We start from the raw sequence: 22,892 nt of genomic DNA, 5'->3' as shown, positions 1-22,892 counted from the left end.
TCACATATCATATTAAGTTATAAGGCAGTTCATTTGGTTTTGGCTGAACCAACCATTCTGTTTTATAAATCATGATTTATAAACCCCAAAGACTAGATTTACACACCATTCTGTACTAAACAAACCAACAAACCACACTGTGTGTTAATGTGGATCTTGAGTTAAAGATCAGGATACCTCTGAGCACATTCTGAACCTAGGAACTTATTTTCTGCATTTGAGATGAACTCATGCAAAGGGAAATATTGTTACACAACTGGAAATCAGAAACAACTGATGATCTATTACATATCATGCAAATTCATATACTTCAGTTCTACCTACACCTGCTTTATTCCATTAAAATGTATGCTGGAATAAATGTAAGGGAAACAAGTATCATTCTACTTCTGGAAAGATCATGTGAATCAATGATAATTATCACAGTTAAGGTATTTCCAGATTGAATCTTGGAAGCAAAGCTTTATGATGCTTAAATTGCCAAAAATAATTCAGTCAAGAAGCAAAGAATCTCAGGAAGATATATGCCAGGAATGAAGTTTAGGTAACATTTAACTTAACTTTAGCTTAAGGTGGGTGCAGTTATGGGCTCAATAGGCAGAAGAAAGGTATAAATATATTGAATATCGTAAGTGCGTGGCAAAGGTTTGAGGTAGTCCGACCTACATATCAAACAAAAGCCATCCTCTGAATTTACGTTTTCTGGCTTCCAGCCTCCAAAAAAAGCAAATTTAGAAAAATAACTCCCAAGATTATAGCTGCAAAAGTAGGTTGAAAAAGGAAATATATGGGGAGAAAGTGAAACATGAGAAAAGTTTTTCAGACACCTCTACTTTTCCTCTCCTCCAAGATACTAAAAAAAAGTTTATAAGGAACAAGAAAAAATGGTGAAATGCTAAAAATTCCCAAGAACCCACCCCCTTTGATTATTTCCATGCCCCAGTATAATTAAATGGATATAAATTAATTTCCGCACTGTATTCTACAGTGTACAGCTTCTACTCTTTGCTGCCAAGCCTTCAGCCCTGGTATTTGTAGATCCATGTTCAAATACACGTGGGATCAAAAGCAGTTCTAATAACAGGATTGGTTTGCTGCCACAGAATTAGACATCTCTGGGAATCATCCATTTTTTGCTGCTGTGAATGGTTACCAAAGGGAACTTTTGCACACATTCATTTCAGAAAGAACTGTCAGAGTGTAATTGTGTACAGAATGCGACAACCATTTTGCATCTCTCTTCCCTCCCTTTTAACAGGGATGTCAAGATCCTAGATGTTGCTGATTTACAACTCCCATTGGCAGTCTTCAGTGACAGTTGTGGCGCAGCTACATCTGCAGGGTCATAGGTTCCACATCACAGCTCTACACTACTTTCCCTGCTGTGTTTTCATTCACATCATACAATATGTAAGTTCACACACAAGCATACCAACCAATATTTCATGGAAGTGCCCTTTATGAAAACAGACAACCTCATAGCATTGTTAGTCATTTAGATCAGTCTTTCTCAGCCTGTTTTCACCTGTGGCCCCCTTCTGACCATGTTTTTCTCCTGTGGCCCCCTGTCCAGGTCCCATTACTAGATACAGACGTAGGATAGTAACTGGTGTGTTTTCTGGTGTAAACAAGACATTATTTGCTGTATGATGCATTTTGCTTTTCTGTGGCCCCCTCAGCACATGCTGTGGCCCCCTTGAAATATCCTAAGACTCCCAGGGGGCCATATGACCCCTGGTTGAAAATCACTGATTTAGACAATGTTCAGTGAGAAAGAGGGTTTTGCTGCAACAGACTGTAAAACCAACAGCAAACTACAGGTAATCCTCACTTAATGACCACAATTGGGACTGGAATTTCGGTTGCTAAGTGAAGTAGTCATTAAGCAAATCTGACCCAATTTTACAACCTTTTTTGCAGTGTTTGTTAAGCAAATCACTGCAGGCATTAAAGCAAACCACATGGTCGTTAAGTGACTCACGCAGTTCCCTGTTGATTTTGCTTGCCATGTCGGGAAGGTCGAAAACGGCGATCATGTGACCACAGGACACTGCAATGGTCATAAATGCAAACCAACTGCCAAGCGCCCAAATGGTGATCACATGACTGTGGGGACACTACAATGACTGTACATGTGAGGACCAGTCGTAAGTGGTTTTTTCAGCACCGTCGTAAGTCCAAATTGTCACTAAACAAATGGTTGTTAAGCAAGGACTATCTGTACAGTACTTCTGATGTCAACAGCTCTGCCATCCTGTGACTGTGTGAGTTATGGAAAGTTTCAATTTGTAAAGAAACCAGGGAGAGAGTAAATGAAACCATATGAGATATTGTCCTATAAAGATTTCAATGTGTGAAAACCTTGGAATGTTTAAAATGTTTCAAAATAAGACTTTTACAAGCGTAAGCAAAATAAGATAGAGGGGTCCAGGGGATGAGGCGGTTGAAAGATTGTGCGTCTGAGAGTACCTAGCCAATGGGGAAACAGGCCAGAAAGGGGTGGGGGCGGGACAGGGAAAGGTATAAGAAAGTGTATATTTGTAATTTCGTGTGTGGCATCTCTCCTTTCGATCGGACTCTGCGTAGCCTGGTCGAGGTGCCCACCATGCTTTGCAAACCGCTCGAATAAAGTAAGCTCCTTTTTAGAGATCTCTGGTCCGGTTGTCATAATTTCATATCTAACAAATTGGCACCCAACGTGGGGCTCAACCAGCACCTCGGGGCCGGAAGGGAGCCGCGGTCTGACCTCCTGGAAGACGCATCCTACCCAGTTTAAGGTAGCCAGGGGATCGGGACGTGGGGGGACTCCGGCCTGAAAGCAGAGGTGTTCAAGTCAAACGAACAAACGGACGGGCAATAGGAGGACTCTAAAAAGGAGAGGGAAGGGTGAGGGTGTGGGAAGGATGATGTTGCGCCCCCTGTAAAAAGACCAGGCAACTCCACGCGTGGACCCAGGTGAGTAGACTTGGTGAAAACGAGAATCACTTTAAGACACCTGGGCAGTTGGGGGATTGGGTAGGATTCCCTAGGTTCTGCGGAGTCCAGTGCCGTGTGTTTGGTGTGTGTGTGTGTCGCCCCAAGGGCCTCAGAGGCTGTCAAGGCGGAGCGAGAGTGGATCTCCGAGCGCTTTCCATACCCCCACGAGGGGATTGGCTGGAGAAGGAGAGCGCGAAAGGATTCTGGCTGGTAGGGAACCAAGAGAGAGGGAAGACGGTAACCAATAGGCAACGCAATTTCCTTCAGGATACACCCGACGTTGTGCCTTGCCCCTTTGGGGATATTGGGTGGGTTTCTCGAGGCTCTGTGGTCCAGTGGTGATGTTAGACAATACTGCCCTGCCACGAACAGGTTGACGCCAGAAGATACCGCCCCGCCAAGAAAAATTGAGGGCAATACGTTGGGATCGGAAACAGGTTAGGTTCGGACTTTAAAACTAGCCAGCGCTTGCTGGGAGGCCGGACGGGTTTTACCCCCGACAGTCAGAGACTTAAAATTGCCAAAGGCAAATCCAGCACGGGCTGGAGGACTCTACTTCGGGTGTAAAACAGCCTGAAGTGGCAAGGGACTGGACAGGAGAGGAGCCGGGAAGAGAGAAAGATGCGACCTCACCAATATGGGCAACGGCAAAAGTTCCAGAGGAAAGGAATGATCCCTTCCTGATTTACGTAAAAAAATACCTAAGGGGAGTCCGCTCGGACTCCTATTAAGGAGATGGGAACAGGAACCCTATAGGGAAATGGTGAATAAATGGCAATTAACAAAAGAAGAAATGGTAAGACTCAGCCACTATGTATGGGGGCCAGAGAGTAAGCCCCTGAATGGGAGTGATGACTATTTCAAGTGTAGGAGCCTCCTCGACTTTGTAAGGAAGTCAGGAAGTAAGCAGAGTTTAAACTATGCAAAGCTATGGGTGCCAGCTGCTTGGGAAGACGAAACCCCGGTATTTCTGCAGACTACCAAAGACCCAGACAGCGAAACAGAAGAACCACCCAAAAGATATCCCCCATCCCCTTATAATCCTATGCTCCAACTGGAACAGGTGGCGCCTGAGCAACTTCCAGCGCCCGTGGCAGAGGAACCTACCGCCCCACCAAGAACAATAGAGAGAAACAGGGGGCAGAATCGGGAACTGGAGCAGTTGGAACGGGACCTAGAAAACTTCCCGATAAAGTCCCAAGCCTTAAGAGCCTTCCCCCTAAGGGAAGTCCCATCTGGCTTAAACGCCCAAGGGCAGCCGGTCATAAGTTATGTACATGAGCCATTGCGGTCAGCTGAATTGCGGCAGTACAAAAAGGAAATGAAAAATCTCATAGAGGACCCTCTGGCCGCGGCAGACCAATTGGACAATCTTCTCGGTCCCAACACCTATACTTGGGATGAGATGACTGCTATAATGAATACCCTGTTCTTGTCATGAGTAAGGATGGCGAGCAGGGGGCTCCCATCCAGACTGACAAGCGCATGCGTAGCACTGATGAATTGTTCAGCCATTCAAAGAGACACAGATCGGGACCGCCTTAACCCTTGGGGGTTATATGTCTGGGTTTTTCCCACGCTTCTTCAGTTTGTTAGGATTCCTGTTAAGTACTAGCAATAAATATTAGAGACCAGTTCATTGTCTCAGTGTGTTTCCTGGTTGTTAGGACAGTTCTCCCATGAAGAAATAACCTTAATTAGACTTGCAGCCATCAGAATATGGGACAGGGAACACCAGGGAGGGGGAATGACGGACGAGCAAAAATTTCCGCTACAATGCCCCAACTGGGATAATAATCAGGCCCAAGACAGACAACACATGGAGGACCTCAGATCCCTTGTGATACGGGGAATGAGAGAGGCAGTCCCAAAAGTGCAGAATATGAGTAAAGCCCTTCAGGCAGAGCAGGAAAAAGAGGAAAGCCCAGCCGCGTTCTTACAAAGATTAAAAGAAGGCATGTGAAAATATTCAGGACTGGACCCTGACTCTCCAGTAAATGTACAACTGGTTCGGGTCCAGTTCGTAACCAAAGCATGGCCAGATATTGCAAAAAAGCTACAAAAAGCAGAAGGATGGGCTGAAAAAAGCATAGAAGACCTTTTAAAAGAAGCACAAAAAATTTACTTGCAAAGGGAAACAGAAAGGAGTAAACAGAAGGGCAAGATCATGGTAGCCACGGTCAGAGAAGTTATGGAACAAAGGGAGCACAGCGGAATATCGCCACCTAGGGGAGAAGGAAATAAAGAAAGAGGATGCAGAAGTGAGGAGTGGGAGAAGAATAGGGGCATCCAAAGAGGACAAAGTCAGAGAGGACCAGTTAGGGACCGGAAAGAACGCATATGTTATGGCTGTGGACGAAAAGGCCACTTTAAAAAGGACTGCCCCAGACTAGTGAAGGAGAAACAAATCTATGCCCTGACCCAGATAGATGATGAAAACTACTATCAATACTAGGGGGGTCAGGGGCTCATAAATTACCCCGCCCACCGAGAGCCCTTGATAAATTTAAAGGTGGGAAGAGAGGAAAGTCAAAAGGAGGAAATGACATTCTTAATTGACACAGGGGCAGCCAGGACATCAGTAGCGGTCATGCCACAGGCAGGGAAACTTAGCAAAAAATAAATAAAAATAACTGGAGTAAAAGGGGAACCTTTCTATGTACCTGAACTCGAGGAACTAAGCCTAGAAAATAAAAACAGTAAAGGGACAGGGAATATTCTCTATATCCCAGAGGCCGAAGTTAACCTATTAGGGAGAGATATGATAGCGGAAATGGGTTTGACTATCACCTTTAATAATGAAAAAAGGGGAATGTACGTTCTAAGGGAGGAAGACAAGACTGAGATCGATCCCACAGTGTGGGTCGGAGAAGGAAATAGAGGGGGGTTAGAAATACCTCCCTTAAAAATTAAGTTGAAGAAGGAAGGGGAGGTGATTAAACAAAGACAGTATGCCATCTCCCTAGAAGGAAGAAGAGGGTTGCAACCCATCATAGATGGCCTGGTGAGTGATGGGTTATTGGAGCCAACCCAATCTCCCTACAACACCCTGATACTCCCAGTTCGCAAGCCAGATGGGACGTACCAGATGGTCCAGGATTTGCGAGAGCTAAATCAAATAGTGGAAACCTGACACCCGGTGGTTCCTAATCCATACACTTTACTAGGACACATACTTCCCCAACATGGGTGGTTTAGTGTCATTGATTTGAAGGATGCTTTCTGGGCCTGCCCCTTAGACCTGAGTTCACGACCCCTTTTCGCCTTTGAGTGGGAGAATCCTCACACAGGAAGAAAACAGCAATACCAGTGGACCGTATTACCCCAGGGGTTCACGGAATCCCCAAACTTGTTTGGGCAAGTATTAGAACAAGTATTGGAAAAGTTCCAAAGACCTTGTAACATTCAACTGTTGCAATATGTAGACGACCTATTGATATCAGGAAAGAAGGAGGCTGAGGTGAGATCTGCAACAAATGACCTGTTAAACTTCTTGGCAGAACAAGGATTGAGAGTATCCGAAAAAAAGCTACAGTATGTGGAAAGGGAGGTAAAGTACTTGGGGCACCTAATCAGTCAAGGGCAAAGAAAAATAACTCCCGACCGCATAACTGGCATAAGTTCCCAGGCACTGCCGAGGGACAAAAGGGAGGTGAGAAAATCTTTGGGATTAATGGGATATTGTAGACTATGGATTGATAATTATGCTGCCCGGACTAAATTCCTTTATTCCAAATTGACTGATAATGAACCATGGAGGGTGGAGTGGGAGAGAGAGGAGATAGGAGAATTCGAGGACTTGAAGCGGATGTTGATAAAGGCACCAGTGCTAAGCCTTCTGGACCTGAATAAGCCATTCCATTTGTTCGTAACAGCTGAAAATGGGATAGCTCTTGGAGTACTAGCCCAGGCGTGGGCTGGGCAACAAAAACCCATTGCCTAAATGTCCAAGCAAATGGACCCGGTAATCCAAGGGTGGCCAGAGTGCATACAAGCCATAGCCGCAACAGCCCTACTGGTACAGGAAAGTAGAAAACTGACCTTTGGAGGGGCTTTGATAGTGAGCACTCCCCACCAGGTCTGAGTGATATTACAGCAAAAAGCAGGGAGGTGGTTAACTGATTCTAGGATACTGAAATATGAAGCCATCCTGATGGAGCAACGGGATTTAGTGCTGACAACCGATAAAAACATAAACCCTGCTCAATTCCTCCAAGGAAACCCACAGCTGAGTGAGAATCCAGAACGTTACTGCCTAGACATAATTGAACTCCAAACCAAAGTCCGCTCTGATTTAGAAGAGGTCCCTCTAGAGGCAGGGGAGGTACTTTTCATCGATGGCTCCTCTCGAGTGGTAGAGGGGAGGAGGTGTAATGGATTCTCAGTAATTAATGGACACACAAAGGTAGTGGTAAAGTCCGGGGCTTTGCCCCAGGGGTGGTCAGCCCAGGCATGTGAGTTGTATGCCCTAGACCAAGGGTTAAGATATTTAAAGGACAAAAAGGGAACTATATACACTGACTCCAAGTATGCTTATGGAATAGTACATACTTTTGGGGAAATTTGGGCTGATAGAGGTTTAATAAACAGTAAAGGGAAAGGGTTGGTACATGAGAAATTAATCATGGAAATATTAGAGTCATTGAAAGAACCTAAAAGAATAGCAGTAGTGCATACCCCAGCACACCAAAAGGGAACAACATTAGAAATATGCGGGAATAACCTAGCTGATGAGGAGGCTAAGAGAGCAGCACAACAGACAGAAATCATTTACTCTTTCAACCTCCTGATACCTGAGGTAAAGGAACCCCAGGAACTTCCAACTTTCACTGAGAAGGAAAAGGGCCGGATGATACAGGAGGGGGGCAAGGAAAACTCAGAAGGAAGGTGGCATTTACCCGATGGGAGGCAAATTGTAAATAAACAAGTAGCTCATATGATAATCGAGCAACTGCATGAAGGGAGCCATTGGGGGGCATGGGCTTTAGTAGACGAAATCCTAAAAGCCTATGTGTGCTGGGGAATTCACACGGTAGCCTTACAAGTAGTGGAGGGTTGCTTAATATGTAAAAAGGTGAACAGGACCGCGCAGAGAAAGAGGGAATGGGGTGGGAGGCCCCTAGCCTTAAGACCTTTCCAACACATCCAGGTGGATTACACCGAGTTACCCAAAGTGGGGAGCTGGAAGTACCTGTTGGTCTTGGTGGATCATCTCACCAGGTGGGTTGAGGCTTACCCTACATCACGGGCTAATGCACGGACAGTGGCAAAAGTTGTATTGGAACACATTATTCCCCGATTCGGGATGGTCACCCGAATTGATAGCGATAGGGGGAGCCATTTTACTGAGAAAGCTCTACAGAGCATAATGTCTGCCTTGGAAATAAGGTGGGAACTGCACACCCCTTGGCATCCGCCTTCCAGTGGAAAGGTGGAGAGGATGAATGCTAAAATCAAGGACACATTAAGTAAAATGATGTTAGAAACTAAACTGCCATGGACCAAGTGCTTGCCCCTGGCCTTACTCAGGGTGAGGACGCACCCCAGAAGGGACATTGGTCTCTCCCCCTATGAAATACTATATGGGGTGGGATTCATGCCAGCCAACTTACAACCCGATCTTCTATTAACTAAAGATAAGATTACCAGAGAATATACGCAGGAACTGTCTCAGTGTTTTGATTCTTTCAGAAGGAAAGGCCTCCTTGCCCAAAGACCACCTTTGGAGTTTGCTGTGCACAATTTGCATGTTGGAGAGTGGGTCTTGATAAAATGCTGGAAGGAAGAAAAGCTTGAACCTAAGTGGGAAGGACCCTTCCAGGTACTACTGACTTCAGAATTGGCTGTCCGGACCGCAGAGCGAGGGTGGACCCACCATACTCGAGTAAAAAAGAGCCCACCCCCACCGGAGGAGTGGACTGTTGTAAAAAACCCAAGACAAAGTGGAACTGAATTGAAATTGACTTTAAAAAAGAAACAGTAACGTATGTGTTGGTTTTGTGACTGCACCTGCCTCACCAAGTGTTGTTGCTGTACCCATTGCCCGACTGTGCCCCTTTCCATCTGGACTGCCGGATCGAGTGCGATATTGTAATAACAGAATGATCATGAGAATATGGCTACTAATGAGCTTGGTCATAAAATGGGTATGGAAGGGAGGAGCCGAGCAGGTATGTATACAAAACAGGGGATATCTGAGTGGCAAAAACATACCGCAGTGGGGATATGGGGTGGGAGCTGTTCCAATGAATAATTGTCCTATATCCCTGTCAACCACATGGGCTAGACAACATCCTTGTCGAAGCCCTGAGGGATTTGATCTGGAAATATACCACCATTGCATCAACCAAGTAAAGGCATATGAATCAGTATTCCTGTGCAAAGTGGCAGGGAAAGTGTTGAGAGGAGGAGCCTGTGGGCATCCCGTGGAGCTGGAGGGGTGGAGAATAGATTGCCCAAAGAAAGGGAAAACAGGGAAGCTGTTTACGGGATGGTCTGGGAGGTGTATATTAACCCGTGACAAGAAAAGAACTAAGTGAGGAATAGATAGCAATCCCGAATGTCTCCAATGCATAACCATAGTCCAAAAGGGGAAGAAAATTGTTAAGACTTTACAATACCACACAGATAAGCCCGAGTGTGGGAGCACTGAGGGAACCTGTTCTGTAAACCAAACTAAGTATAATTGGTGCAGAGTTAAGGGAAAAGTTATATGTTATAATCGACAAGAAATTAGAAAGGTAACTAGATTTAGTGTATCTCTATACCACGTGTCAGCTGAGACAGTACCCTTTCTCACTCACTCTGTGGGGACTTTAGATAATCAAGTTAGTTTGACCTTTGACATATGCAAGGTAATTAACCAGAATAAGTGGCCGAAAAGGACCTGCGGAGGAATAGAATGGGAACGGCAATATATGCTGGAAGAAAAATATATGTGTGCTTACCCAGGTCCCCCAGGTTTTAGTGGAGGGCCCTTGAGTGGAAAGAAGGTGAATAAGCCCGAATGCAATACACCGGATTGGAATTATTGCCCCAAGTGGAAGTGTGTGTCCGCGGCTACTTGGGACAACAATCCGACTAAAATTTTTAAGTTAACAATAACTAAAGGAGTGGCCCAAAGCAACTGTAAAAGTGGAACTTGTAACCCAGTCACATTAGCCTTTGTTCCCCAAAGTACCCTCAACTATACTTATGGGATCCAAGTTGACGGGAAGGGAGCTGATCCCGGAACAATTATAAGAATAGAAGTAAAAAAAGAGGTGATAGAACAAGGGGAACAAAAAGATATCACCTGGTCTGTATATGATACCCTGAAGGAGGTAGGGAAAAAGCAAATAGTGTCCATCAAAGCCCAAAATTTGTTCATCCAAATGGCTGAAGATATAGCCCAGACTCTGACAATAAAAAACTGTTTTGTATGTGGAGGGACGAATATGGGAGAAAGGTGGCCGTGGGAAGCCCAGGAGGCGGACCCCGAGTATTTCAATAGCTTAACTATCCAAGGAAATATCACGGCCAGGAAGAGACCTACTGGTACTCACTACAAACTTAGTAGCACAGAACTGCTTCCGTAGGAATGGAACCAAGGAAGTAGGGGAGCTTATGTGCAGAGGAGTCTGGGATATGGACGATAAATGGTCTACGGCCAGATGGTGGAGTGCTGGGGGAGAGAGCGAGCCCCCTTGGTTCAATTGGACGAGTGGGGTGGCCCCCGAGGGAATGTATTGGATTTGTGGAAATCGGGCCTATGAGCAAATCTTGGCAAACTGGAGTGGAATGTGTGTATTGGGCTGGATACGACCATCCTTCTTTCTCCTCCCCATGAGAACTAAACAAATCTTGGGGGTGCCCATATATGATGAAGTGGGAGGTAGAGCAAAGAGAAGCACAACAGGGACAGAGGGCCTAGCGGGAGTTGTGGTGGGAGCATGGAAAGATGATGAATGGCCCCCAGAAAGGATCATTGCTTATTACGATCCGGCCACCTGGGCTGAGGATGGGTCTTGGGGCTATAGAACTCCTGTGTATATGATAAATCGTATCATCCGCCTACAAGCAGTCCTGGAACTAGCTGGAAGAAGAATAGATGCAGCTCTAAATGTAATCGCACAGCAACAAGATAAGCTAAGGATAGCAGTTTACCAAAATAGATTGGCTCTTGACTATATACTGGCAAGGGAAGGTGGTGTATGTGGAAAATTCAATCTAAGTAATTGTTGCCTGGAAATAGATGAAACAGGCAAGGTAGTAGCAGATATTACGAAGGATCTCCGGAAGCTAATACATGTCCCAGTACAGACATGGAAGGGAACTATGGATGCTGAGGTAGGAGGATTTCTGGGAGGATTGTTCACCAGTTGGAAACAAGCCTTGATGATAGGGATATTAATTTTAATTGGGCTGATGTGTATTCCATGTATTATTCCCCTTATCAAAAACCTTGTCCAAAGTACAATCGAAAGCATGATACCTCCAAAATCAATAACGTACCAGTGCTTGGAGAGCAAGGAGGCTCAAGGATACTGGGAGGCAAGAACCCTATTAAAAGGATTCGAGTTACAAATTGAAAAAGAGGATAAAAAGAAAAAGGGGGGATTGTGAGTTATGGAAAGTTTCAATTTGTAAAGAAACCAGGGAGAGAGTAAATGAAACCATATGAGATATTGTCCTATAAAGATTTCAATGTGTGAAAACCTTGGAATGTTTAAAATGTTTCAAAATAAGACTTTTACAAGCGTAAGCAAAATAAGATAGAGGGGTCCAGGGGATGAGGCGGTTGAAAGATTGTGCGTCTGAGAGTACCCAGCCAATGGGGAAACAGGCCAGAAAGGGGTGGGGGCGGGACAGGGAAAGGTATAAGAAAGTGTGTATTTGTAATTTCGTGTGTGGCATCTCTCCTTTCGATCGGACTCTGCGTAGCCTGGTCGAGGTGCCCACCATGCTTTGCAAACCGCTTGAATAAAGTAAGCTCCTTTTTAGAGATCTCTGGTCCGGTTGTCATAATTTCATATCTAACAACTGTAATCTCTTATCTAGAGTCAACAGTGCTGGGCTTGTACAGTTTGTTCCTGAACACATTGAACTGAGTAATGGCTGAAGTCAACAGGATGCAAAACACCCTGAATGTGGGGAGGGAGGCATCGCAGTGGCCAATGACAGGCATTGCCTGCCACAGTAACAGAAAGGACAAAATCTGCAGCTAATAGAATTGTCACTGTAATTTGAGAAGGGTTGCTGCATCTGCATGTGTCCTTTTCTTTTAACAACACCATCAAGAACTTTTCCAGCTGTTCAATCAAATCTTCAAAAGAATGAAATGCATAATTATAGTGAGCAACTTTATTGGGCATAAACTCTTGTGGACCACGGTCCATTTCATCCAGTGCATGGAATATAATCCTGAGAAAGGCGTACACAAGCAATACAGATTTGTTGGTGATCCAGTTTGTTCTGCACTGTGGTTTGGTGGGTTATGTGTCTTAATCCCTTTTGGTATTTGCTACTCTTTTTGCCTGTTTTGTGATTGCATTAATCCACTTCACACATGCTCGATACAAAAAGGAAGCTTCCTTCTCCGCAGGAATACCTCACTTTTTGCAATTAGTTTCCACTTGTTTTAGGAGGTATAGAAAAAATATTTAGGTTTTGAGACTTAGCTATTGACTGTGATTCTTTTTTCATATTAATTCCCGGCTAGGCTTCGTTCTTGCAATTCTGTAACAATTACTTGGAAGCAAACTTCAGTGAAAGGAGCATTACTTACTTCCAAGTAAGCATCACAAGAGTAGGTATATTCTTCCTGTTTCTACGTTCTCCTCCGGATTTCCACACGAAATAACAACTTTTTAGAGAATATCACTATGAACCGCGATCACATGATGTGATTCACATCTCAAACCCCTCATTTTCTGAAAAATCAAGCCACGGTGAGTCCTCAGCAAATCCGGGGTCGGAAGTAAACCAAAGAGCATGCGTAGATCAACAAGAACTACAGTTCCCAAGAGGCTTTCAAGGAGCACGTTCCACATTCAGTTAAAAAAAAAAAAAAGATCCGGAAGAGAAACACAGAAACTGACGGAGGTCTTTTTTTAACGGTGAAGTCTACGGACGCATGCGCAAACCAAAGCCAGTGCGCTCACGGGCGGGAAATTGACTCTGTGCATTGCGCTTGCGTCAATATCCGACTATTCAGTGCGCACGCGCTCGGGTCATAGCTCTGGGAAGGTAACTGCAGGTTTTCTGCGTCATTTTTAAACGTGCGTACCGCCTTTATTTATTTATTTATCTTTTATTGAACCTGCGTCGAGCGCTGCTCTGCCACTACCGGTACGGGCTTAAAACGGTAAGGGATAAAGTGCTTGTTGCGGTGATGGGAACTTAGCGGAGGAAGGGGTGGAGAAGCTTTTGCCTGCGCATGCGCATCCAGCCGTTCATAATTGTACTGTTGTCGCCCCCTGCCGGTTCCCCCTGCATGTTGAGGATTTGCTCTGCGCCGCCGCGCGTGGCGGATCGGGTTCATTATAATGCAGCTTCTTTCAATCAGCGCATCATGAGAATGAGAATCCGTATCTGAAAAAAGGGAAGGAAAGAGTTGATTGGAAAGGAGATGCCAGATACTCCTATTTTCTTCGGGTGTAAAAAGTAAAAGGTCATTTGTTCTTTCAGAATAGCACATTTTTGACAGCAAGTACATAAATCGGAGTTGTCTGAACGCGTCTCACGCTGTAAACGTCAGTGTTGGATTTGCAAAGAATAGTTTGAAGAAGGCCGTGCATTAATTACATTCCATAGGGATGGCCTTTTCTGCCTGTGGGAATGTAGTTCTGCTTCCAGACCTCCTAGGCCAGCCACGGTGGGATGCTTTTTGATAAGGAGTGTTTCAGTTCTATTTTGTTCTTGCCAAGTAGCCAGCAGCTCTCGGGGTGCAGTTGAATAAAAACGCAGCTAAAAGGCAAATACAGAAATTAAAACGACCGATTTAAAATAGCAAGCTCTGCTTTTAAATTAAAATATACAACTCATGCCTGCTGAGTGTTCAGAAAATTCAGTTCAGTTCATTCTACAAATATAAACACAGGAATACAAGGTGAAGCTGGTCCCAAAGCTAACTTGCCTAATAAAGATTGATACAAACTTTCTCAAATTCTAGACATACTTACTAGGTGCACTTTAATAAACATGCAGAGTTGTTTTGCTGTATTTATACTCAACATCTTCACTATTCTGCAGATTAAAGTTATTTCTTCCCGTTACAGGAAAAAGCCATTATTTTACCCCTTCATTATGATTACTTACTTGTATTAAATATAGGATATGCTAAGAATATTCCTTTCTTTATTAATGTTTTAAGATTTAACAGTACGTTATTTCTAGAATGTTATCATGGCATTTGGTTTGAGAGAAATTCCTTTCTCCTGCCTTACATTTCCTTCAGCAAAATGGCTTTGGTATCAGCTGATTCCAGGATTGCTGAACTCCTAGGAGAATTGCACCAGCTTATCAAACAGACCCAGGTAATGTGATGGTTTTTCTGGAATATTTGGGCCTGTATGCAACAGGAAGCCTACTCAGCTTGTCATGACTCATGATGAGAAAAGGAGAAGGCTTTCCTTCTGCTTTTCTGGAGAGGGAGGGTATCTTTTCATTTGTGTCCACCATTTTAGTATTGCACCAAAGAGTCAGTATGATGATGATGAGAGGCGGGCATGAAATTAGCATGATGAGACAATTTCAAGGAACATACCTTGTGTGCTATAAGAGCAATCATTGTCAAAAAAAATTATCCATCAACTCTTGTTGCTAGGAGGAACGATCAAGAAGTGAACATAATCTTGTGAATATCCAGAAAACACATGAAAGGATGCAGACAGAGAACAAGAGTGAGTGAAAATTGCCAGCCTCGTAATGCCTTCCCTAGAAATCCTTTGTGAGGCAACATTTTGAGTCTGCTGCATTCCCCAGCTGCTGGAGAAAGTCATTTGGGCCAGCGTATTAAACTATCATTACTCTTTAACGCAGTGTTTCTCAACCTTCGCAACTTGAAAATGTGTGGACTTCAACTCCCAGAATTCCCCAGCCAGCAAGGTCCACACATCTTCAAGTTGCCAAGGTTGAGAAACAGTGCTTTAACAGCTGCCAACAGTGGCAATGGCCATGATTGTTCTGAAGCCTGTAGACAGTGGGAGTCATGGTTTGCTGCATCTAAAAGGCAGCAGGCTAGAGAAATTTGGTTGCTGCACTCCAGAAAGGATACTCTGGATTTGGAAAAGGTTTGGAGCTTAAGGTAAAAGTTCTCCTGTTGGAGGAAAACATGGTGGGAGTTTTCTAGAAAATTTTGAATTGGAAAATGTTCTGGCCAATTGCTTGTAGATATTAAATTAATTTGCAAAAGATAGTCCTTGTTCATCTTTGGTTGGGCTGCATTGTGGCTCTCATTTGTACATTATACCTCACAAGAAACTAGATTGCAGAGTTTTTAGAGAATGAAATAATGCAGTACAATACATTTTGCAGACTGAAACAATAATGTTCCTTTAATACGGAATTATTACTTCATTAAAATATATGCCTACTGTCGTCTAAAATGTATTGTTACTATTCCTTACCCACACCTCAGTTATGGCTCTCTTGACCCTGCACTGAGTGATAAAACAGGGCGCTTTTTAAATAATTCAGAGAAAGATGGGCAAGCAGAGAACAGGTTGAATATATGCAAAATTATGCATAACGTTGAGTGCTTCATCTAGCTAACTAATGGCCACCTAGCTGACCATTGTGGGAAATTAAACTAGTTGGGCTGTTGCTACATGCCAAAAGGCGTGACCTTATCTTCTGTTATATTCTTTAGCCCTTGGATCTTTCCCAGTTCTTCTGTATGAGATACCCTTTGTCTAAAAGGGTTTTGCCTAGTATATTGGAGTATGTGGTATATTTGATTTTTGCTTAATGTATCAGGTGAGCCTGACCTGTGGCTTATAAACTTTAGATTATGGCTCACAATGTTGTGTTAATCCAATATATTAGTCAAACTTGATTAAGCAAACCTTGGCTTAGAACAATGGGCAAATTAGATTTCTATGTCAATTCAATATTACCTGCCTGTCTTTCTTCTGCCTAGTCTCTCCGTATTATCGGACAAAATTACGTGGCCTCTATACAACAGCTAAGGCTGATGCAGAAGCTGAATGCAAGTGAGTGTATCTAACTTGTATGCTTCTGATGAGAGAAGGTGCTCCTTTTCATTACTCTTGTTGCTTCTTTGCCCTCTTTACCCAGCATCCTGCGCAAGGACTTGGACAAGATTGCTGAGATTAAGTCTCTTCTGGAAGAACGACGCATTGGTGAGTGCTGCAAAGCTCTGAATAAGGAAGAGCAAATGTGATGCTTGAACTATGTTACATATAACCATACCTTTCTGATCTGCTTCCCTGTCCTCTCAGCTGCCAAGATTGCTGGCCTCTACAATGACTCGGAGCCACCACGCAAAACCATGCGCCGTGGAGTGCTGATGACTCTCCTCCAGCAGAGCGCCATGACTCTTCCATTGTGGATTGGGAAGCCTGGAGAAAAGTAATTGCTAGGAGGGTTGTTTTGGGTTCTGAGAACCTGAGGTCATTCTTCAGACATGGGTTAGGCTCTTTTGTCTGGTTTCTTGTGCAGGCCGCCTCCCCTTTGTGGTGCCATCCCCGCCTCTAGTGATTATGTGGCCAAACCGGGGGATAAAGTGGCAGCTCGTGTCAAGGCTGTTGATGGGGATGAGCAGTGGATCTTGGCTGAGGCTGTGAGCTACAATCATGCCACCAACAAGTGAGTGTACCTGGGACCATGATAGTGACATAGAGAATCTTCAGGTTGCCTTTCACTGTAATGGATAGTTTTTTGCTAATGAAGAACAATGGTTGATTGTCTTGGAAACACTCATTTTGAAGTATGTAGATACAGTAGGTAAGGACCAGCTTGGTCTAATGATTAAGGTGCTGGACTAGGAGTTCTAGTCCTGTCTTAGGCACAGAAATCAACCGATGACTTTGGGCCAGTCACTCTCTCAGTCCTAGGAAGAAGGCAGTGACAAACAGCTTCCAAAAATGTTTAGAAAACTGAATGGACTTGCCCATGTAGTCGCCTGTGTGTGTGTGTGTGTGTGTGTTAAAAATCAGGCTGTCCTACTGAACATCATTAAAAAAAATATGGCATGTAAAGCCCGGAGGGCTTGTCAAGAGTGGAAAGAGAATAAACCTGGTGATACTGTGTGTGAATGTGTGTGTATACATGGTGTATATTCATGTGCTTCTTTTCTGTTGAGTTTAACCTGTTGCATGAATACATGCAAGGGTCCAAAAGAGTTTCCTGTCTGAGAAGTCAGTAGTGTGTTGCATTGATTTTGAAAACATAGCAGAAGCATCTTTTTTAATGGGAGAAAGGCCACCATAGATCTACTAGTGCATAGGTTCATGCATCATCCCAAAGCTTTTCTTGTGCAGCCTTCAATGTTGTCCTTCAGCTGCCACCACTTTCAGAAATTGAGTTGTAATGATCCTAAGACAGGAGGAGATGGGAGAGGGCAGAAAAGAGAAAATAAGTAGGCCAACCGGTTAAAGTCATTGATTTTTTGGGGTCCTTTTTAGTCAGGGACCGAGATTTTCTTAATATAAGTGCTGCTAACCAAGGTTCTGGATTGGAGTTCCAGGTTTTTTGGGGGGGCGATATCTTGTTACTTCTGGTTAGCCATAGCTTTTAGTCTATCAGTCATAACTCCCCACGCTGACGAAAGTTGCACGTTCTTGTGTGCTGAATCATTACAGTGTTAAAGAAATCAGTATTAAGCTATCCTGCAGGTCATACCTACATCAAGGAAGGTCTCTTCCCTTTCTCTGCATTACTAGGAGTGGCTGTAAAGCTTTGCTGATACAGATGCTAAAATTTACACACATAATAGGCATGATTCTTTGGTGGTAATTGTTATTATTGGTTATCTTTCTAATCTGCACTAACTAATTTTTTCCTGGCAGGTTGCAAAATTTTACTAGTATGCCTTAACTTCTCTCTAATCTGAACAAATACATGAACAATAAGAAGCTGGGTTTTAACTTTCCCATGGATATGATTTGGTATCTGTGGGAGATTCATCTTCATTACTTTTTCTGTTACTTTTCTCATTTTGATTCCTTCAAATTCTCATTTGGCATTTTCTCTTCTTCAGATATGAGGTGGATGACATTGATGAAGAAGGAAAAGAGTAAGTGATGAAGGGATTTTTAAAGGCAGAGGTGCACCATGTCATGCCCCAGGCCCCAGAAGCTTTGCATGAGGGCCCCTGAGATTTCCAAAATCCTTATCGTAATTTCTGTTGTAATTGGGGGGTGGAATTAAATATATGTCAGTAGTGCATATATACTCTTTATTTAACGTTAATTATATTTACATTTAAATGAAATCCTAAGTATCTAGGTATGTTACATTTTGGGGAGTGTTTTGGGGAGTGTTCCCCAGTCTGCTTCCCAAAACCCAGCTGTGTCCCTCAGCCCCCCAAATGTTTTGGCCCTGAATTAAGGGGCTGATGTGGGAGACGAACACCAGATCTGCCCAGCTTGACTTCTGCTTTTCCACAGGCGCCATACCTTGAGCCGACGTCGCATCATCCCTCTACCTCAGTGGAAAGCCAATCCTGAAACAGACCCTGAGGCCTTGTTCCAGAAAGACCAGTTGGTCCTGGCCTTGTACCCCCAAACTACCTGCTTCTACCGAGCCCTTATCCACACTCCACCTCAGCGGGTAAGGAAGAGACCATAGAATTTTCCTCAATAGATGGTCCAAACTGCAGTCTTCTCCAGCTGGTGTTAGAATGGTTCATGCAGGTCCACCTGATGGACAAGCTGCCCTATCCTTCAGTCAGACCAAAGGCCCATTGAGCCCTGCACCAGGGAACTTCTGGCTTATGAGATCTCTTGGTCTGGCCCACAGCTGTTTCTCCTGAGCTGTTTTCTGGGTAGTAATTACAGAGTAACTCCATTGATGCTAATAGAGCATCCACCCACAGGTTGCTATTAGTCTGTGTATTAGGGAAGGCCACTTATCTTCCCTGGAGTAACATGTCAGGACTTTGCTGGTTTAAATAGAAGCAAGTGTGGTGGAGCAGCAGTTTTGAAAAGACAACAGAAAACTATCATTATTTGCAAAAGGTTAATCTTAGCCTAAGAGCAGAGAGAGAATGGGAGATGGAGCCTGACAACTAGGCAACTTTCTGTCCCAGCCCTCTGGTTTGCTTGGTTGTCCTGTCTCCAAGCAAACTCACTCTGGAAATTCTTTACAGAGAAGAGCCCAATTTATTTGTTCTCTTTCCATCCCAGTTTGTCAAATGCAAGCTCCTGGATGTTTTATTCAGCACAGGGATTTCACTTGGTCTGTGTTACATTCCTCTGTCCCTTAGCTACCTCTGGTTTAGCAGGATTAACAGTCCTCAGAGACTCCCTGTCTTAAATTAGTAGTGTAGACAGATTTGGAAGTCAAGCTTTCAAAAAAAAAAAAAAAGTAGCTAAATCACAATATTCAGAGTCTGCAACAATGGGAGATGTTGCATTCTGGGTCAATTATAACTATTTTAAATTTGTTAAGACATGACTGTGAAATAGCTCAACTTGTCTGCTAGTGTTTGGCAGGAAAAAATTACATCTTATTAGGTCTGTGGATATAGAGGCATTGATTTGTTCAGTGATTGGAGTTGCTATTTTATTGTTATGTATTACGTTTTAAGCCAATTTATGAAGGTTGGGATATATGCTTCAACTGAAGCAGCTTATAAGCCAGGAAGGAGGGAGGGAGGGAGGAAAGATTAAAAGGCGGAAGACATTTTTTTCCATCAAGAGTGGGCAAATGACTTATGACGTCATGTATCAGTGCATGTTCTTTGTAGTTCCAGCTACTTTAATTAGGAAGGAAGGAAGGCTCAACCCCTTTGAAAAATTCCCCAATCCATACATAATTAGGCTCTAAAAAGGCTTTGGTTGGTATCAGTAAGATGCAGCTGCCTAACTACTTTTAGGGTACTGCAGGACTGAAGTGGGGAAGCAGCTAGAGAAGAGTGGGAAAGAACAGGAAGAAGGGAGACAGAAAAGGATGACGTCAGGAGAAGAATTAGAAGAAAAGTAAGCTGCTTAATAGTCAAGTGGAGAGCATGAGTGAATGGCCATTCCTCTGAAGGAGGTAACAAAGTCCACTCTTTTTCTCGGCCTCAGCCCCAAGATGACTACTCAGTGCTGTTCGAAGATACCAGCTACGCAGATGGCTACTCTCCACCCCTCAATGTAGCTCAGCGCTACGTTGTGGCTTGCAAAGAGACGAAGAAGAAGTGACATTACCTTCCAGCGGCAGCATGGTGAGGAACAAGATCTATCCAAGTGGACTTCTACAGCAGGACAATAAAGAAAGCAGGAAGGAACAGAAACCCATCAAGGGCAGGAGTTTAATTTATTAACCTAAGAAGCGTGCATTCCAGTGCAAGACAGGCGGTTAGCTTTGTTGGAAATAATTGCATAGTTACTTCCCAAAGTCAACTACCATTGCAGGAATCAATAGTTCCTTTGGAAGACGCCAACTAAAACTCTGTGAGTAAAGAAGAGGCAATCGTTTGGCATTTGGAGATTTCTGTTGCTTGGATTTTTTAAACTTGTCCCTTGCAGCTGTTTTATTTCAGCTTAGGCTGCCTTCTTGGCATGCTTAGAATTAATAAAGTGCTGTGTACTTTAGATTCTTTTCCAGTTTTTTCCCCCTGCCAGGAGGATTGCAAAACCTCCTGCCATGGAAAGAAGTTGTGGAATTAAATCCAGCAATCAAAACACAAGGACTCGACCTGGATTTGTGAATTTCTTAGGGAAAGTAGGTGGGGGATTTTTAAAAAAATTTTTTTAGTTTAGGATGAAAAGAATGGCTGGGACTTCTGGTCAGCTGTGGAAGATAGTTTTAGTAATTGTTTCTATTGCACCTTTTCATCCTTCACTCAGTTATATCACCACTTCAGGAAAAACTGTAAATCAAAGGGGTGTTGGAATTCCAGCAGTATCTTATTTCAAGGATTGGATCATTTTCAAAACTGGGGGCAGTGATTTCAAAATACTCTTAAAACAGCAGATTGTATAATTTTATTTTATTTATTACATAAATAGTAACAAATTATTTAAACCACACAAGAATAAAAATACAAAAAGCAAAGTAGAAAATAAGTAACTACTAATAAAAGCTTACATAATGAAAAAAAACTTGTTGGTAATGCATTTGGTAATGATTGTATGATTTTTTTGAAGTCGGACAACAATCTGGACAGGTATTTGAAGTACTATGTCAAAGCAGAGTGTACCTATATAACATTTTAAAAACTCTTACTGGTAAATGCAAAGACCAGACAGGGGTGGCTCTCAGTCTCTACAATTCTCACTTGGAAGATTTATGGAGCTGGAAATTATATTTCCAAAAATGGGGAAATGACAAACATTTGATTTCTTTCTTCTTCCCTGACAGTTTTGGGAGAATCCTTATAGAGTGTAACACCAATCTCCATCTAATGAAACTCAGTTTGCATCCCAAAGATTTTCTCTCACAACATCAGATAATGCCAGCTAACTCAGATCAGAGATTTTTTTTCTTTCACTTCACCAATCTTTTTTTTTTTAATTTGACTGGAAATTATCCTGATCAAGAATTCTTAGAAACTTAAAAGCTTACAACAATTTCATAAAAGTTTTTGGCCTAATAAAAATATTGATAAACTTAGGGGAAAATGGTTACTATGTTTTAGGACAGTATTGTGAGGTGTTTATACAAACGCTAAAAATGGATTCTAGCTGGTGTCAGCTAGGAAAGGCTTTTTTTCTACCAAACTTTTGAAGTGATTTTCTGTTTAGGAACAGAATAAATAGCTGTCATGGAAATGTTTTATGTGACACTTGTTGAGGAAATGGAAAGGAAGTGCATGGTGCAGTGCTCTTCAGTAAATCAGGCTTTGGATTCACAATAAATACAACTGATTTAACACTCTTAAATCTTACCTGGTAACCTTGAGCCGGCTACCACCTGTCAGTCTCGTCCTGTTTCAGGTGGTTGTGAGAGGACAGGAACGGTTGGGAGGGAAGCAGGGACCCAAGGTTGCTGTCCTGAATAGAATTGAACACTGGACCACCACTTTGTAAGGCTAGTGCTGTCATTGCTGACCTTGGGACTCTTCTCTTGGTACTGCAGAGTCTGGCAACAATTTAATGCCTCCAACTTTACATGCTTTCCTTTAAAGCCTAATTTTTTTTTCTCCCCATTGCTTGATTCAGAAATGAATGTTCTCTGATTTCTCATTGTGTATGTCAGCTCCATGTCTTTCTGTTGGGTACTGAACTTTATCCCGTGGCTTTTTAAGCTCATTAAAGTCCATGAAATACTTTATATGGTTTGCTGATTACCTCAATGCATTATATTAGCAAGATTTGGGCAGGGGCTTTTCTACAGGAGCAGGAAGCATTTGCTAAGTATCAGATGTTATCCCTCACTTTGATTCTTTTGCCTCACGTGCAGCAATGGTTATTATGACCGGGCTGAGGGGAAGAAGATGTCCTTCAACAGGGAGAAATGTATTATATTTAGGGAGGAAAAATGTATGGCAAACATACAAGAAAGGGGATTCGTGGCTTGAGAGCATTATCTCAGAGAAGTACCTGAGTGTGGTCACTGACAATAAGATGAACATAAGCCAGCAGTGTAAGACAGCTGCTAGAAAAACTAATGCAGTTCTGAACTAATGAGAAGAAATGTATTATATGTGTGTCAAGTCTTTATTCCCCTGTACTCTGCACTGGTGAGACGATACTTGGAATACCATGTAATGTGCACCATATTTCTACAAGTTTATTGACTGGTTAGGTCCTGAAGAAGGTGAC

General features: G+C 43.2%; 1 protein-coding gene across 4 annotated transcripts; it reads left to right on the top strand.

Annotated features, from left to right (window-relative positions):
• Positions 1 to 13,165: 13,165 nt before the first annotated feature.
• On the top strand, positions 13,166 to 22,401 carry SGF29 (SAGA complex associated factor 29). Of its 4 annotated transcripts, none has more exons than XM_063301088.1 (10): positions 13,166 to 13,235; positions 14,414 to 14,492; positions 14,783 to 14,858; positions 16,097 to 16,169; positions 16,255 to 16,319; positions 16,419 to 16,548; positions 16,639 to 16,785; positions 18,179 to 18,214; positions 18,588 to 18,750; positions 19,326 to 19,467. In XM_063301088.1, exons 2-10 carry the CDS (start codon positions 14,418 to 14,420, stop codon positions 19,458 to 19,460), a joined length of 900 nt encoding a protein of 299 aa, XP_063157158.1. In that variant the 5' UTR covers positions 13,166 to 13,235; positions 14,414 to 14,417; the 3' UTR covers positions 19,461 to 19,467. The 4 variants fall into 4 exon arrangements, with proteins under 4 accessions (XP_063157158.1, XP_063157157.1, XP_063157159.1 ...); XM_063301087.1 differs by having other exon boundaries at positions 13,209 to 13,321; XM_063301089.1 differs by lacking the exon at positions 13,166 to 13,235 and adding an exon at positions 13,287 to 13,305.
• Positions 22,402 to 22,892: the final 491 nt, after the last annotated feature.

The sequence above is a fragment of the Candoia aspera genome, chromosome 4 (assembly GCF_035149785.1).
Source record: "Candoia aspera isolate rCanAsp1 chromosome 4, rCanAsp1.hap2, whole genome shotgun sequence".
NCBI lineage: Eukaryota > Metazoa > Chordata > Lepidosauria > Squamata > Boidae > Candoia > Candoia aspera.
The sequence above is the reverse complement of the archived record's forward strand: the minus strand, read 5'-3'. Positions and strand labels throughout refer to the sequence as shown.

Bases quoted from the DNA above. Each gene is read 5' to 3' on its own strand.
- SGF29 (XM_063301088.1), top strand. From the start codon at position 14,418: ATGGCTTTGGTATCAGCTGATTCCAGGATTGCTGAACTCCTAGGAGAA. The intron at 16,549-16,638 runs GTAATTGCTAGG...TTTCTTGTGCAG, and splicing joins ATTGGGAAGCCTGGAGAAAA to GCCGCCTCCCCTTTGTGGTG. The intron at 18,215-18,587 runs GTAAGTGATGAA...GCTTTTCCACAG, and splicing joins ATTGATGAAGAAGGAAAAGA to GCGCCATACCTTGAGCCGAC.